Consider the following 16,559-nt stretch of genomic DNA (forward strand, 5'->3'; position numbering starts at 1 on the left):
TCAGATTGATGAAGGGTACTGTGTCTGTAAGTAATTAAAAGTATGATGTTGACTGTAATATTGATGATGATGATGATTTCACCCCCTCCCTCAGGTCCTGGGTGACGCTGGGATGAAGCTGATTGGTGACTACCGCGGCTACAACCCCAACGTCAACGCCGGCATCCTCAACGCCTTCGCCACGGCCGCCTTCCGCTTCGGACACACCCTCATCAACCCCATCCTGTACCGGTTGGATGAGAACTTCCAGCCCATCCCCCAGGGCCACATCTCCCTACACCGCGCCTTCTTCTCTCCCTTCCGCATCGTCAACGAAGGGGGCATCGACCCCCTGCTGCGGGGCCTGTTCGGCGTGGCGGGGAAGATGCGCGTGTCGACCCAGCTGTTGAACACGGAGCTGACGGAGAGGCTGTTCTCCATGGCCCACTCCGTGGCGCTGGACCTGGCCGCCATGAACATCCAGAGAGGAAGGGATCACGGGATACCGCCTTACAATGACTACCGGACCTTCTGTAACCTGACCTCAGCACAGAGCTTTGATGACCTGAGGAACGAGATCAAGAACCCCCAAGTCAGGGAGAAGCTACAGAGGTATGTTAGCTATGAGGCTTTCAGGAAACTCGCCCCTGGATAAATCAAGGTTAAATTACTGAATTACCTTATCAAAAACAATCTGTATTTTTCTCTCTCTCCAGGCTATACGGCACTCCCCTGAACATCGACCTGTTTCCTGCTCTGATGGCTGAGGACCTAGTTCCTGGGAGCCGGCTGGGGCCCACCCTTATGTGTCTGCTGGCTGCCCAGTTCAAACGACTTAGAGACGGGGACCGGTGAGCTCACATCCCCTCAGCTACCAATTCTAGTCAGATTAATTTTTTTCCTCCCTTTCAGTAGGATGAGATAGTTACAGAAGGGTAGCCTTTGTATTTATGGTGTGTTTACAGATAACTAGTGTAACCTTCCCTCCTCCTGGTGCTACCAGGTTTTGGTATGAAAACCCAGGTGTGTTCACCCCGGCCCAGCTGACCCAGCTGAAGCAGGCGTCTCTGACAAGGGTGCTGTGTGACAACGGTGACAACATCACCCGTATCCAGCAGGACGTGTTCAACGTGGCAGAGCTGCCCCACGGATACGGCAGCTGTGATGACATCCCCAACATTGACTTGCGCATGTGGCAGGACTGCTGCGAAGGTGGGTCACATGGAATATAAAACACGTTATTCACATTGATGCTGTGTCTTGAAGGACTTCTTCTTCCCTAGATAGTCCACTACATTTTGTCATAGACATAAGCTGTGTTCGAATACTCATAGTAACCGCACTACCATACTATTTGTGACGTGAATTGTGACGTGTACGCTTTTTCAGTTCTGCCCACAAATTTTCTATAGGATTGAGGTCAGGGCTTGGCCACTCCAATGGTCACTCCAATACCTTGACTTTGTTGTCCTTAAGCCATTTTGCCACAACTTTGGAAGTGTGCTTGGGGTCATTGTCCATTTGGAAGACCCATTTGCGACCGAGCTTTAACTTCCTGACTGATGTCTTGAGATGTTGCTTCAATATATCCACATAATTTTCCTTCCTTATGATGCCATCTATTTTGTGAAGTGCACCAGTCCCTCCTGCATCAAAGCACCCCCACAACATGATGCTGCCACCCCCGTGCTTCACGGTTGAGATGGTGTTCCTCGGCTTGCAAGCCTCCCCCTTTTTCCTCCAAACATAACGATGGTCATTATGACCAAACAGTTTTATTTTTGTTTCATCAGACCAGAGGACATTTCTCCAAAAAGTACGATCTTTGTCTCCATGTGCAGTTGCAAATCGTAGTCTGGCTTTTTATGGCGGTTTTGGAGCAGTGGCTTCTTCCTTGCTGAGCGCCCTTTCAGGTTATGTCGATATAGGACTCGTTTTACTGTGGATATAGATACTTTTGTACCTTTGCTGTTGTTCCGGGAATGATTTTCAGTTTTCGCACCAAAGTACGTTCATCTTTAGGAGACAGAACGCATCTCCTTCCTGAGCGGTATGACGGCTGCGTGGTCCCACTGTGTTTATACTTGCGTACTATTGTTTGTACAGATGAACGTGGTAACTTCAGGCGTTTGGGAATTGCTCCCAAGGATGAACCAGACTTGTGGAGGTCTAAAATGTTAAGGTCTTGGCTGATTTCTTTTGATTTTCCCATGATGTCAAGCAAAGAGGCACTGAGTTTGAAGGTAGACCTTGAAATACATCCACAGGTACACCTCCAATTGACTCAAATGATGTCAATTAGCCTATCAGAAGCTTCTAAAGCCATGACATAATTTTCTGGAATTTTCCAAGCTGTTTAAAGGCACAGTCAACTTAGTGTATGTAAACTTCTGACCCACTGGAATTGTGATACAGTGAATTATAAGTGAAATCATTTGTCTGTAAACAATTGTTGGAAAAATGAATTGCGTCATGCACAAAGTAGATGTCCTAACCGACTTGACAAAACTATAATTTGTTTTAACAAGACATTTGTGGAGTGGTTGAAAAACTAGTTTTAATGACTCCAAGCTCAGTGTATGTCATACTAAATTCCCCAAAATATGAATTATACGCGCAGAGGACACTTTTTCCGTACTTTAGGGCCCATAATGCAATTCTTCAGGAAATGGGCGTGGCTTCACATCATTTTCAGATTTGAAGAAAATGGTGGAAAATATGTAGCTGAAGTACAAAAGAGTGGATACAAATTAATTGCTTTAACTAATTATGACAAATGTTAAGAAGATGTTGAGCAATGTAGTAAAGTAATGACTTTTCAAATAAGTTACCTTACACGTTATGTTGGCTGACAAATTGTTAGGTACGTTGTCCTTATGAACCACATAGCATATCATTACAGCAGTTGGCTACTTATGCATCAAACTTGCCAGTATATTAACTATAGGCTAACTAACTACCCAACGTTTATTAGATTTTTCCCATCATTCTTAACTTAGCTAAATGGTATAGTCATTGTGCGTTCTCAATGGACATTCGAGTGCTTTCGTAAATTCACTCGATTTCAGAGCACTTTCGTCTGAGTGTACCAGAGTGCAGAATAATGAATTTACGAGCGTTTAAAACACCCGTTGAATTTGGCCGGTGTCAGTAAACGTTGGCAAAAAAGGGTAATTAAAGTGTTGCCAGCAGCACAGTTACAGTCACCAATGCTCTGGATAACATGAAAACTGCCTAACCAGCTCTGCTAGGGCGAGTAAGATGGTCAGAGTGGTTCATTTGTACCTGGAAGTAGCTAGCAAGCTAACCAACGTTAGCTTGTAAAGTCAGAACGCTCAAATCAACACTACTCCTCGGCTTGAGCGTCCAGTGTGCCCTCCGACAGCGAAACGCTCGGAATTTACATACTGACAATCTGACAACGCTCTGAATTTACGAGCGCACTCTGGCACTCCAGATTGAATTTAAGAACACACCCGAAGTCGTAAAATATCTAAGTAGTCATTTGTTATGCTAACTAGCTAGCACAAGGTTGCATAGTGATAGGTTTGGTTTCTGAGATTTTTATATTATTAATCATCAGGTATAATAGAGACATGAGGGGTGCCATAATGAAGCTTGGGAGAGGCTGAGTGCAGAGGAAATGATCACATGTAGCAGTACTGATAAGGGGAGGAACCGTTTAAGGCCCAGATCACTCAGCTCCCTGCGTAGCAATAATGATGCAATGTTTAGTGATAACGAGGAGACTCCACCCAAAGTGAGGTATGTATACTACCACGGATGAAACCATGTTTTTGTTTAATGCAGCTGAATTGACCCTCTGAGCAGAATAAACGTGGTTTAAATCTTTCATAGTATCCGTTGAGTTTGTACTCTGAAAATCAGATCCTAACGATAGCAACAGCATCAATTTCCGGTAGACAGGCGATGAGCTAGTAGGCTCAACTGAAAGGATACTGTTAGTTTACAGTATACTTAAATTAACTAATAGTATATGATATACTGTATGTAGTATATACTCATTAAGTATGTAGTATACAGTATGTTAGTATGGGTATTTCGAACACAGCTCTAGTGTATTGTCTTTCTATGTGGCTTTGTTCCAATGTAGCGATCTGTGGGAATTGGGAGTCTCTGGGCTCGGTTGTGTTGATGCTGTGTTACACACTTGTGGACTGTGGCAAATAAAGAACACCACCAAGACTGGTACTCAGGGCTACACAGTGTCAATGTTCGGACGTTTAGTTCTGTGGAATGTGTAGTCAGAAGCAGCAGGACAAGGGTCCAGTTCTCTGTCATGTTGTGCTAACATTCGATTAGGAGGCACCTGATTGGGCTTTGTGTGTAATCATTGGTCAGTACCCCACAGTGTTTTAAACAGCATTTACAAAAGTTTGACTTTGTGCATTTGTCTGACAGTGCTATCTGTATGACTGCTGTCATGTGAAAACATCAAGCAAGATAAAATAGTGAAGAGATGAAATAATTAACATGTCTCCAGGCTTCATCTTCTCACAGTGAAACTGGGCATTGACTAGGGCAGGGCTTGGGTATCTTTTGAATTGATGAGTGGCTCAAATGTACCTTTAATCAACATTAGAGTAAATGCAATGGGTTATTTAGCTGATTTTGGTAGTGTTTGTCTTGAGAGATGAAGAGAATCAGCTACCTCTTCTGTTGTACCCTATTACCATCTGACCCCAGAACTGCTGTTACATAGCCAGGATTTTTTTGAGATATTACCGTGTGATTGTAGGGGCTAGAGATTATATTGAGAGTTAAAGCCCTGATGTTGTTCATTCTATCCTAGGATTTCATTTACTAACCCAGCAGGATACAATGGGATGACAGTAGGTACACGTTTGAGAGCTTTCAGTGGGAGTTTGTCTCGCTTCATCCACATTGTTTGGTTAACGTGTCGTCAGATGTACGAGCAGCGCAGCCAATTCACCAATTTACTGAATTTGCCAAAGCATGCGGTAGTAGTGTCTGGGGTGCAGAAGAGGTTTTCATATTTGGAGAGCAGCTGAATGTTCCCTCCAATGAACCCCTGAGTGGATGACTCTGAGCATCTTATTCTGGGTGGCTGGGTGAGAATACAGGACTTCTGTGAGCAGTAGGCTATTACACATAATAAGCTATTTACTCACTACTGTGAGACACACTCCAGTCGCCGTGCATTTTCCTTTGGATCATTTGAATATGTTGGATGAAGGCATGAGTTGCACTGAGTTAAAAAAAACATTTGTATTCAGGTGGATACTATGGTGTGCTGGTCCCGTGTGGCTCAGTTGGTAAAGCATGGTGCTTGCAACGCCAGGGTTGTTGGTTCAATTCCCACAGGGGACACGTTCATAAAATGTATCCACTCACTACTGTAAATGGCTCTGGAAAAGAGTGTCTGTTAAATGACAAAAAATGTTAATGTGGGGAATGTTTCACCCCACTCTTCCTCCACCCTTTGGTAAATCACATTTTATTGGTCACAGGCGCCGAATACCGTAAATGCTTATTTACGAGCCCATTCCCATTAATGTAGAGTTAAAAAGTAAGAAAAATATTTGCAAAAAAAACAAGTAAGGAAATAGTAACGCAATAAAAGAACAATAGCGAGGCTAGATACAAGGAGAAACAATACAGAGTCAGTGTGCAGGGGTACCAGGTAGTTGAGGTAAATTAGGTAATAGAGCATGTACATGTAGGTAGGGGTAAAAGGGACTAGGCAATCAGGATAGATAATAAACAGAGTATGAAGTGTGTGTGTGTGTGCGTGTGTGTGTGTGTGTGTGTGTGAGTGTGTGTGTGTGTGTGTGTGTGTGTGTGTGTGTGTGTGTGTGTGTGTGTGTGTGTGTGGCATCAATATGTGTGCGTGTGTGTGAGCGTATGTAGTGTGTGTGTGTGTGTGTGTGTGTGTGTGTGTGTGTGTGTGTGTGTGTGTGTGTGTGTGTGTGTGTGTGTGTGTGTGTGTGTGTGTGTGTGTGTGGCGTCAATATGTGTGTGTGTGTTAGCGTGTGTGTGTTAGCGTGTGTCTTTTGGAGTGTCAGTGTTGTATCTGTGAGTGTGTGGATAGAGTCTAGTGAGTGTGCATTGAGTCAGTGCAAAAAAAGAACAACAACATTTTTTTTACAAAATGGGGTCAATGTAAATAGTCCAGGTAGCCAGTTGATTAACTGCTCAGCAGTCTTATGGCTTGCGGGTGGAAGCTGTTCGGGAGCCTTTTAGTCTCAAACTCTGGTACCGCTTGCCGTGCGGTAGCAGAGAGAACAGTCTATGACTTGGATGGCTGGAGCCTTTGACAATTTTTAGGGCCTTCCTCTAACACCGCCTGGTGTAGAGGTCCTGGATGACAGGGAGTTCGGCCCCAGTGATCTGAAATGTGAAATAGCCGAATGTACACATTATTTTGTATATATAGTATATACAAAATAATGTGTACATTTGGCTATTTCACATTTACATAAGTATTCTGACCCTTCACTCAGTACTTTGTTGAAGCACCTTTGGCAGCGATTACAGCCTCCAGTCTTCTTGAGTTTGACGCAACAATCTTGGCACACCTGTATTTGGGGAGTTTCTCCGATTCTTCTCTGCAGATCCTCTCGAGCTCTGTCAGGTTGGATGGGGAGTGTCACTGAACAGCTATTTTCAGGTCTCCAGAGATGTTTGATTTGGTTCAAGTCTGGGCTCTGGCTGGGCCAGTCAAGGACATTCAAAGACTTATCCCAAAGCCACCCCTGCGTTGTCTTGGATGTGTGCTTAGGGTCGTTGTCCTGTTGGAAGGTGAATTTTCTTTCCTCCAGACGTGACGCTTGACATTCAGGCCAAAGAGTTCAATCTTGGTTCCATCAGACCAGAGAATCTTGTTTCTCATGGTCTGAGAGTCTTTAGGTGCCTTTTGGCAAACTCCAAGCGGGCTGTCATGTGCCTTTTACAGAGGAGTGGCTTTCGTCTGGCCACTCTACCATAAAGGCCTGATTGGTGGAGTACTGCAGAGATGGTTGTCCTTCTGGAAGCTTCTCCCATCTCCACAGAGAACTCTGGAGCTCTGTCAGAGTGACCATTGGGTTCTTGGTCACCTCTCTGACCAAGGCCCTTCTCCCCCGATTGCTCAGTTTTGCTGGGAGACCAGCTCTAGGAAGATTCTTGGTGGTTCCAACTTCTTCCATTTAAGAATGATGGAGGTCACTGTGTTCTTGGGGACCTTCAATGTTGCAGAAATGTTTTAGTAGCCTTCCCCAGATATGTGCCTACACAATCCTGTTTCAGAGCTCTACAGACAATTCCTTTGACCTCATGGCTTGGTTTTTGCTCTGACATGCACTGTCAACTGTGGGACCTTATATAGACAGGTGTGTGCTTTTCCAAATCATGTCCAATCAATTGAATTTACCACAGATGGACTCCAATCAAGTTGTAGAAACATCTCAAGGATGATCAGTGGAAACAGGATGCACCTGAGCTCAATTTCGAATCTCATAGCAAAGGGTCTGAATACTTATCTAAATAAAGTATTTCTGTTTTTTTATTTTAATAAATTTGCTAATATTTAAAAAACCTGTCGTCCGTCCGTCCCCCCCAAAAAGGAACTCAGTCCAGCTTTCAAATTACTCTTGAAAGTTGTAATAGTAGAATGTACAAGGTGCAATTTTGAAATTGGGTAGTGCATCATCAGTTTTCCTCTTGTTAGTCATTGCAGACCTTAGAGAGCTACAGTATAACTTGTCAGAAATGTCAGGAGCAACTGTCAGCTCAGGTTTTTTTGCCAGGTTTTTTAGCCCATAGATTTTGTTCTAATGTTTGAGTCACTCAAATATCATATGAATATAAATTAAACATGGCAAAATGTATAGAATTACAAGACAATTAGCTTTAAAACTGCAACATTTTCTCTGCACCCCATGACAAAATGTGTAGAATTACAGGAAATAAGGGGATGTTCCCCAATGCTGGAAGGGGTGAGTGAAAAAGTTTGGGAACCACTGCAATAGAGATTGCGTCATTTGTGGATCTGTTGGGGCAGTATGTGAATTGGAGTGGGTCCAGGATTTCTGGGATGATGGTATTAATGTGAGCCATGACTAGCCTAAAAGCCTTTCATGGCTACAGATGTGAGTGCTACGGGGCGGTAGTCATTTAGACAGGTTTGGTTTGTTGTTGGTTTGCTTGAAACATGTAGACTGTAAAATGATAATTCATCAAGTAATAGTGAAATGATCAAATGTCAGAAATCAAGTCAAGAATGCCATTATGACTGTATCAAATCAGCATTGGACAACAGCCAACTAGTTTAATCAGTTCTTGCTATGAGCTCAGATTATTCCCCTTGAGAATTTAAGAGCCAGACCTAATGATTTTGGGATGAAATATATGACTCTGGTTTAATAAAGGGCGCTCTGTGTCTCTTATCCTTAGATTGTTTTCCTTTGTTCTCTTGGATCTGACCCGGGATTCATTTAGCCTTCACAAATGAACATGGGAAAAGACGAGCTAATAAACAGTGAATATCCTGTCAGTGGAGAGGGTCAGACTTGGATAGGGTCAGAGGAGAAGAGGACAGAGTAAATGCATTTTCACAATAAGCACTTGTCTTTCAAATACATTGCTACAGTTGTTAGTTTGCGAACTAGTGAATTTTTGCCATATTATCATAGACATGGTATCATTCAAAAGACCTCTAAACAAGACATGGTATCAAGAACAAGATACAACTAACTGAAACAAGCCACCTATGATTCCCCACATGGCAGCTTCCTGTCATTGTTGCTAGCAATCTGATCAGAATCATAACAATGTTTTGTCACTCATTTTGAGTCAGTAGCCGCAGCATCGCCCAACATCTAAATCTAAACAGATTGGCTAGTGAAACACACACTTGGCACTCTGATTGGACCAACAAACTGTCAATCAGCACAGGATCTGGTGCAACGCAAACGTCAAATTGCAGGGAGAGAGGATTGCCATAATAAATAAATATGCAGCTCCAAAATATTTGGTGATCAAGAATATGAACTGTTTACTCTGCAAGCCCACCAGCAATGGGGCAACAATTGCTAGCTTTGGCCTACTGGTCTTTTGGTATGTAACAATTGCTTGAAATCGATTATATACTTAAAAGCTTCATATTTGGAATTTGTTATTAAAATTAATTATTACTTTGGTGAAGATGCACCATAGGCGCGGCTCTTCACTTGCGCTCTCCAAACTCACGCCAGTGGAGTTATTTTTAGATTTTGTTGAAATGTTTGATATTGCTTTCACACGTTTAAATGCATAGGCCCTATGTGGTAAATCTATATTATATATAATACTACAGTAATTGCTATCGTGTCATCATTCCATCCCGTACCATTTATTGCAACAGGTAGACATTTCTGTTTCATGTTTGATAGGTCTACAATACATTTTCATTTAGCCATCCATTTGTTACCCTGCTCTGAGTGGGCGCGACGTTTATAGTGCACATGAACGTTCGCAAGACTCATGGGGTAGAAGTTCTGTTTATTTAATTCAATGTAACATTTCCTGTATTCATATTTCCCTGATTATGTCGGAGTTCCATGTGTCTGTGTCCTATATTCTAGACGATGTTGCTATAGTAGCCCCCGCGCCTCAGTGTGCATAGAAATAGGCTACGTGGCCTGCGCTCCACGCTTTGGAGTCAGAACGTTGAATAAGAGAACATTATTGTTCCATGTATGCATGGTGTTGAAATATCATTAGCACTCATTAAGTCGGATTAAAGACAAATGTACCATTGTAACAATGGATGTGGAAATTGCCTTTTATATTGTAGAATCAGTTTATTCGTTGTAATTGCCAATTGGGTAATTGTATGGTCCTGGGGGCCAAAGTAAGGCTGTATACTCTCCCCCTCTACCTGTGTCCGTTCAGATAGGACAGGTTAAGCCTGACACAGAGGTTATTTATTTTGGGCTGTTGCCCGTGTATATCCGTGAATATTTAGTAAATCTACTTGTATATTTTGGATAATATGACACTTTCACCATTGGATCACCAAGACCTGGAAATAAATCTACACTCAGCACTTCAACCTGCCCTGCCTTCTGCTGATTACAGGCCCTTACCACAGCAAGGTCTATATTTTACAATTACATAATCCAAAGGTGTTGAGGACAAAATAATGAAAAGGGCTGTCTGGTAGCCTCAATAAATAGACAAAGATTTGTATTTGAAGTCATTGCACGTATATCTTTTTTTTTACTGGACTTGAAAACTTCTGACTGGACTTAACTTGCTGTTAGAATGCACGACTTGGACTTGACTCCAGTCTTGACCTGTTCTACTTGGGACTCGACTTGAGACTCGGACCTTGTCCCACCTCTGCGGCCTTCTACCCCTGCGATGCGAGCTTAACATTTTCGTGACTTTGTCAGGCAACCCGTCTATAAGGTGTGTATGTGTTTGAGGGCTGGTGAGACGAGTGTATTATCTGTTCTGGGACCAGTCTGAATGGCCGTGTGTGGAAGGGTGGCCTCTCATTAGCCCTGCTCTCAGATCAGCTCTTTGAAGTGTGATGAAAGGGGACTGGCAGATGAAGTGTTGTGTATTCAGGGAAGATTCCCCCACCTACCACCCACCACACTGTACTAAGGTGTAAGTGAGAGACTATAAGCAGAGACACTTCAGCTACCACCCTTACCAGCATCAGTGATCACATCACAGCTAAGACTGCACAGTGCATGGGCCCTGGGCTTTAACGCATTGGTCTTTATGCAATCTGAGTTTCCTGATATGCCCCGTTGTCTAAATTGTGAGTTGTTGTACCACCCCATCCCCCAGACTGCAGGACCAAGGGTCAGTTCAACGCCCTGTCCTACCATTTCAGAGGGCGCAGGTCAGTGGATCAGAGCTCTGCAGAGAAGAAGCCTGCCAACAGCATACAGCAGAACATCAGGTAACTACTAATGCTACTTGCTTGGTACCTTGTCGTTCTCTGACTACATTAAGTTCCTTGGATGTGATAACCATTCTGCGTCATAGCTAACAACTGTGGTGACTAAAACCATTATAACTTACAAAGTTATGCTATAATAAGGTTGTGCTGAATTTTGGGATGTGTTTTCTTACATTCCAGCCCAGCTGAAGACGCTACTGAAAATCTTGTGAATGTCACCCTCACCTCACAACAAAGCACTGAACCCTCGCTGAATGACTTCCAAGACTTTGTCGTAGACATGCAGAAGACAATCACAAGTTTACGAAAGCAGGTGAGAGCAGTTGTATACTGCACACAGGCTACATCAGCTGGGTTTGTTCCTCACAACTTGAGTGTTACCCCAATTTCTTTCTGGCTGCTCAGCACGCATTCAAATAGCAACAACAGGTATTTTTGGGGTAGTGATTTGAGTGCTTATTTCCCTCCTTCCTTTACACTGCAAGTCCAGACATGTTCAGCTCAGGCTCTTACAGGTAGAACCCATACAGAACCGTGTAGAATCCAGACACTGTTCCAATATTATTATTAGCCTATTTTCAATATCCCCAGATTGAATGTGATATGCTGCCTGAGGGTAGATGATCATATAGCATGTAGCACACTGGGGTGGGATGAAGGGGAACTAACGGTGCTGTAGGCTAACATGGCTTTGATTAAGTCCTCAGCGGTATAGAGGATTTAAACAGACTGGGCCCTGAGTCCCAGCTTTGGCCCCTCTGTGTGCTGCCTAGGTCTTTCAATGCTAAGGGAAGGGTATTAATTGTAAGTCGATGGTTAAATAAATCTAGGTTGTTCGCGTGACTCGTATTACAGGAAAGACGTGGGCTGTGTGTGTGTACATGTGTGTGTACGTGCTTTGTGTGGCGCTCTGCTCTTCAGTTAGCTGAGAAAGATGGCATCACGGGCCTCATGGGGTGCATTACTAAAGCAGTAAGGCCAGAGGAGGTGTGGTATATGGCCAATATAACACGGCTAAGGGCTGTTCTTAGGGATGACGCAATGCGGAGTGCCTGGACACAGCCTTTAGCCGTGGTATAGTCTCCATATATCAGAAACCCCTGAGGAGCGTTATTGCTATTATAAACTGGTTACCAACGTAATTGGATCTGTAAAACTAAATGTTTTGTTATAGCCGTGGTATATGGTCTGATATACCATGGCTTTCAGCCAATCAGAATTCAGAACTCAAACCACCTAGTTTATAAAATAGTCTAACCTGGCTCTCCATACCTCCTTTTCTTCATCTCCATTTACCCCTCCTGTCCCTGTCTGTCTGTGCAGATTAAACGACTAGAAGCTCGTCTGAGTAAGACAGACTGCACTGATGCGGCGGGTCGTGAGCGATCGGACGGAGAGAGGTGGAAGAATGATCCATGTTCCACATGCGAGTGCAAAGTATGTACACACACACACACATACTGTATGTGTCCATACAGACCACACACACAAGTGCACACTACACACAGACTTGCACAACCACAGTCTATTCACCACCCACTCCTCAACAGGCACACAGTGCGATGTGTACAGTATATTCACTTTTCACATTCACACCCAGTTTATCAGGCCTGTTTGCCATTCGGGGCCTCTTCCCACACCTTTTTACACTGTCCGGAGTTGGGCTAGCTGATTAGTTTGACAGTGCCAGCACCACTCCGCTCAGCACCATGCCAGTGCCAGAATACACCTGTCCTGTTCTGTCCTTGTCTGGCGCCATTGGCCAGCATTACATCCTCTCTCTCTACCTTTTGGCAGTACCAACCTTCTGGCACGGCAGACCCATGTACAATATGTCACCTTTCTGCTTGACCAACTCATTTGATCTCTTTATCTCCATGACTCTCTCGTCTCTCACTGTTCTAACCGTTGGCAGAGGGGAAGGTCTCTCATGCCAAACCTGACGGTCCCCCTCTCTATTTCTCTCCCTCTTTCCCTCACTCTCTCTCCCTCTATCTCTTTTTTTCTTCCCTCACTCCAGGGTGCCCAGGTGACGTGTTTGGTGGAGTCGTGTCCGCCGGTGGAGTGCCAGGGGCCTGTGAAGCTAAAAGGAGCATGCTGCCCCGTGTGTCACAACCAGGGAGAGGGAGCGGCCAGCAACAGCCATACCCAGACAGGGAAACAGGCACCGGGTAGCCACCAGCATGTATAACGTCTCAGGGGCCACCGTGTAAACACACAGAGGGAGAGACCCTGATGGTGTGCTTACTTTACAGCCACCTGCACCCAATTGCCTCGTTTTTTAATCTTTTTTTTTTTACAAAAATCATAAATAATTTTTTTTTATTGATTTTGATTGTCATGTCTCCATGGCCAACTAACTGCTGGAGGCTTGGTTTCAAATCCACTGGCAACGGGAGAGCAGTCACTATTAATCTGCTTCCTTCTGGAACGATGAATGGCTGGATGAATAATTGGATGGATGGACAGATGGACAACCTCCCTTCCTGGCCCGGGGCCTCCCAAACAGGGCCTCAGATAGTCTCTGATCTGAAGTGTTACCCCACCACTGCATTTGAAGGCCCCACAAAATGGCTGAAACACATGTGTGGTGTGAAGAGGAGGGAATGGCACTGCAGCCGCGCAGGAAGGGGAAGTAGGTCGGCCATGTTGTCTCACAAAGCTTTCTCAGGTTAGAGATGCCGAAAAAAAACTGGTGCTATTTGTCCCCTTTATCTTAACGATTTAGTCACTAAAAACGTCAAAGTATTGTTTTTGTTTTGTTTGTTTTTTAACAATATGCAAAGCAACATATACACTCATTATGTGCCTTCTCATCTTTAAAAAAAAATCGCATTTGAGATAACATTTTTTTATTTGCTCGAAATACATTTTATGTACAAAATTACTTCCGCTTTTACAAAATGTTTATGGTGCTCTATAACATATTCTAAATACCGGTATGTATTTCTCCCTTTTGTATCACCTGCTTACATATGAAGATAATGTGAAGCCCTACAAAAACTTTTGTAATGCAAAGATGTCTACTGATTATTACCTTGTTATCACATCTGTCTCCAATGGCAACTGTTGGTGAACTAAATAACATCTGGTATTTAGATATGTTATCTCCTCAAGGCCATGTCAACACTTTTATCAACTTGAGGGATGTTGGTTGGAACTGCGGCTTGGGGTTGGGTTTGAGGCGGGATGTTCTCTTTTGGCCTAACCACTTCTTACTGGAAGGCATAATGCATTTTTATCTCTCAAGATGTAATGCTTTTTTCACACTCCCATGTTGTAAAAGCAGTGAAAAGCCATTTGTTACCACTGTAGAGATGTAGTAGTTTTTGTCCCGACATTTTCAGTTTGCCTAATCCCTCAGTGCCTACTGCAAACCTACCACAGCAGTATTCTCAGTCTTACCCCTAGTTGTCCCATCCACCCCTCTGTCCAGCATTAACCCATACTCAAACGTAGACATTGTAGGACTGCAGCCATACCACTTTACTTTAACTATCTGGTGCTCTCATAACCAAACCCACAGCTTTTCAGCTCCAGTTTACAGAAGGACGCTCACATACATGCATTCCTTTCCCATTCCCAAGCACTCAGTCAATATGATGTTGTAACCATTCTCCTCTGTGTGCTGGAGAGTGTGTGTGTGTGTGTGTGTGTGTGTGTGTGTGTGTGTGTGTGTGTGTGTGTGTGTGTGTGTGTGTGTGTGTGTGTGTGTGTGTGTGTGTGTGTGTGTGTGTGTGTGTGTGTGTGTGTGTGTGTGTGTGTGTGTGACCAATCATCCGTTCTTTCTGACGGCTCCTCGGAGCGTCTCTTTAGTGTTAACGCGGGTGATAAACCTCGCCTGGCTTTCATCTCTTAGGTTCCTGGGAGACGATGGAGATGGAGGTGACGTCATTTGGCCGGGTGTGCGAGGCGCAGACTTTGACCTCTCTGACCCCCACTTCTATCTAATGGAAGCCAGATGGGAGGGGAGGGGGAACGGGAGAGGATGCCAATCAAATATCTGGCGCTGCTTTATTTCTGGAGGCTGTCTATTGTTAGTAATCAGCCAACTGAGTGTGTCCCGCTGACAGACACACACACATACAGGCCCAAATACCAGTCACTCAGCCCCTTGTGCTGGTCCACTCTGCTCAAACAGTGATTCATAGTTATCTTCTGCATTATCTTTGTGTTGTCATGGTGATGTGCTCAGAATGTCCCAGAAATCCGATACAGTATGTACAGTATGCTGGAGGTGTTTGGGGTTTCTCCAAGAATGTCAAAGCAATCATGTGATGGTGGTGGAGCCTCATAGCAATGTTGGCACATTGGTATCAAACCACATGGATATTTCCTGCTTTTGTGTTGTAGACCTATACAGTTTCATCTCCTTCAGTGTTTAACCTTTTATTTTCTCCTCCCTGTCATTGCCTTTGCGGTACCATTGTTTTTACTCCTGCTCCAGTGTGTGTGTCTGTACAGTGTGTGTGTGAATGTGTATGCGTGAACTCCCAGGGTTTGGCTCCCTTTTTATTTTCATTCTAACCCCTCATCTTAGTGGTCTCTCTTTTGTTCCCCAAACCCACCACTGTCAACGGAATGCACTGCTCTACCAGACTGAACATGCTTCACCTACACTGTCCCAACGTCAGTGGTCAAAGTGGATACCTATCTGACAATTGTATTGTAAGTTTGCCAAAGAATTGTTTGCACTGTAATGTACGCCTCTACAATAATAATAATAATAAAAATAGGCCACATTTGAAATACACAACCACAATGTTTGTGTCTGGCCTGTTATTTCCCGAGTGGATGCTGCTTCTCCCTTTAGATATGTTTCCAAACAGTCTCCGTATGGGTAAACATGTACAATACTGCCTCGCGTAAAGAAGATTGATAATCGAGTTGTATGTCTTAAAACAGATGTGACCTGACCCAGTTTTTCCCCAATGCTCGCAATCCTGTACTGTTCTACTGTATATAGCCATTCCTCAGGGTCTGTTGTGATATGGATTTTAGACTTGAATGGACAACAAAAGTAAGTCGTGTTTAATGAATACTTGTTGTCGTGGAAACCCTATCCCCTGTGTGACTAAGGGAAATCTGTCTGTGGGTATCTGTGTTGTGGCATAGTGGAGTTAAACAGACCCATATGTACTGTGGGTTTACTAGTTGGAGAATGGCTGTGCTTCATTTCTCTCTAGATTGGTCTGTAGAATGATAGAAATGTTCTGTTTTGGGACCTACCAACGTCTTTGGTTACCTCATCTATAGGGACATTTGTTTTCCCTGACCAGCTTTACTCTTGTGTGGGAACGAACAATGCCTTTTGATACCTGATGTAATTATAGATTTAGTCACATCCTCATTGTAAATTGTTCCCCCTCCCTTTGTGTGGTGCACAGATGTGTTGTAAACAGACCAACAAGCATCAGAAAGCTTTGTTAACCAAACAGGAGACAGCTGGTGTTTACTGAATGACGTCTCTTCCATTGATCCTCAAACATTAGTACTGTTATGCATCATCATCATGCCATGGGTGCTTTTTGAATGTTTTTGTGAGGAAAAGCCTGTCTCAGATGTACCTCGGGTAAAAATGAACGGGATCTTTTCAACCAAAGTGTTCACTTGAAAGGACTTTTATTTTCAAGTAGGATGTCTGATGAAATGATTTATTGTA

At 43.7% G+C, this 16,559-nt stretch overlaps 1 protein-coding gene across 1 annotated transcript in view; it reads left to right on the forward strand.

Annotated features, from left to right (window-relative positions):
- Positions 1–15,656, forward strand: part of LOC120023517 (peroxidasin-like) — an 85,982-nt gene extending 70,326 nt beyond the window's left edge. Inside the window, exons 17-23 of the mRNA XM_038967542.1 lie at positions 95–591; positions 696–830; positions 983–1,191; positions 10,783–10,897; positions 11,078–11,210; positions 12,221–12,334; positions 12,918–15,656. Coding sequence (XP_038823470.1) covers positions 95–591; positions 696–830; positions 983–1,191; positions 10,783–10,897; positions 11,078–11,210; positions 12,221–12,334; positions 12,918–13,088 — 1,374 coding nt within the window. The 3' untranslated portion in view covers positions 13,089–15,656. The remainder of the gene's footprint in view (positions 1–94; positions 592–695; positions 831–982; positions 1,192–10,782; positions 10,898–11,077; positions 11,211–12,220; positions 12,335–12,917) is intronic.
- The last annotated feature ends 903 nt before the right edge of the window (positions 15,657–16,559 follow it).

Source organism: Salvelinus namaycush, chromosome 28 (assembly GCF_016432855.1).
Source record: "Salvelinus namaycush isolate Seneca chromosome 28, SaNama_1.0, whole genome shotgun sequence".
Lineage (NCBI taxonomy): Eukaryota > Metazoa > Chordata > Actinopteri > Salmoniformes > Salmonidae > Salvelinus > Salvelinus namaycush.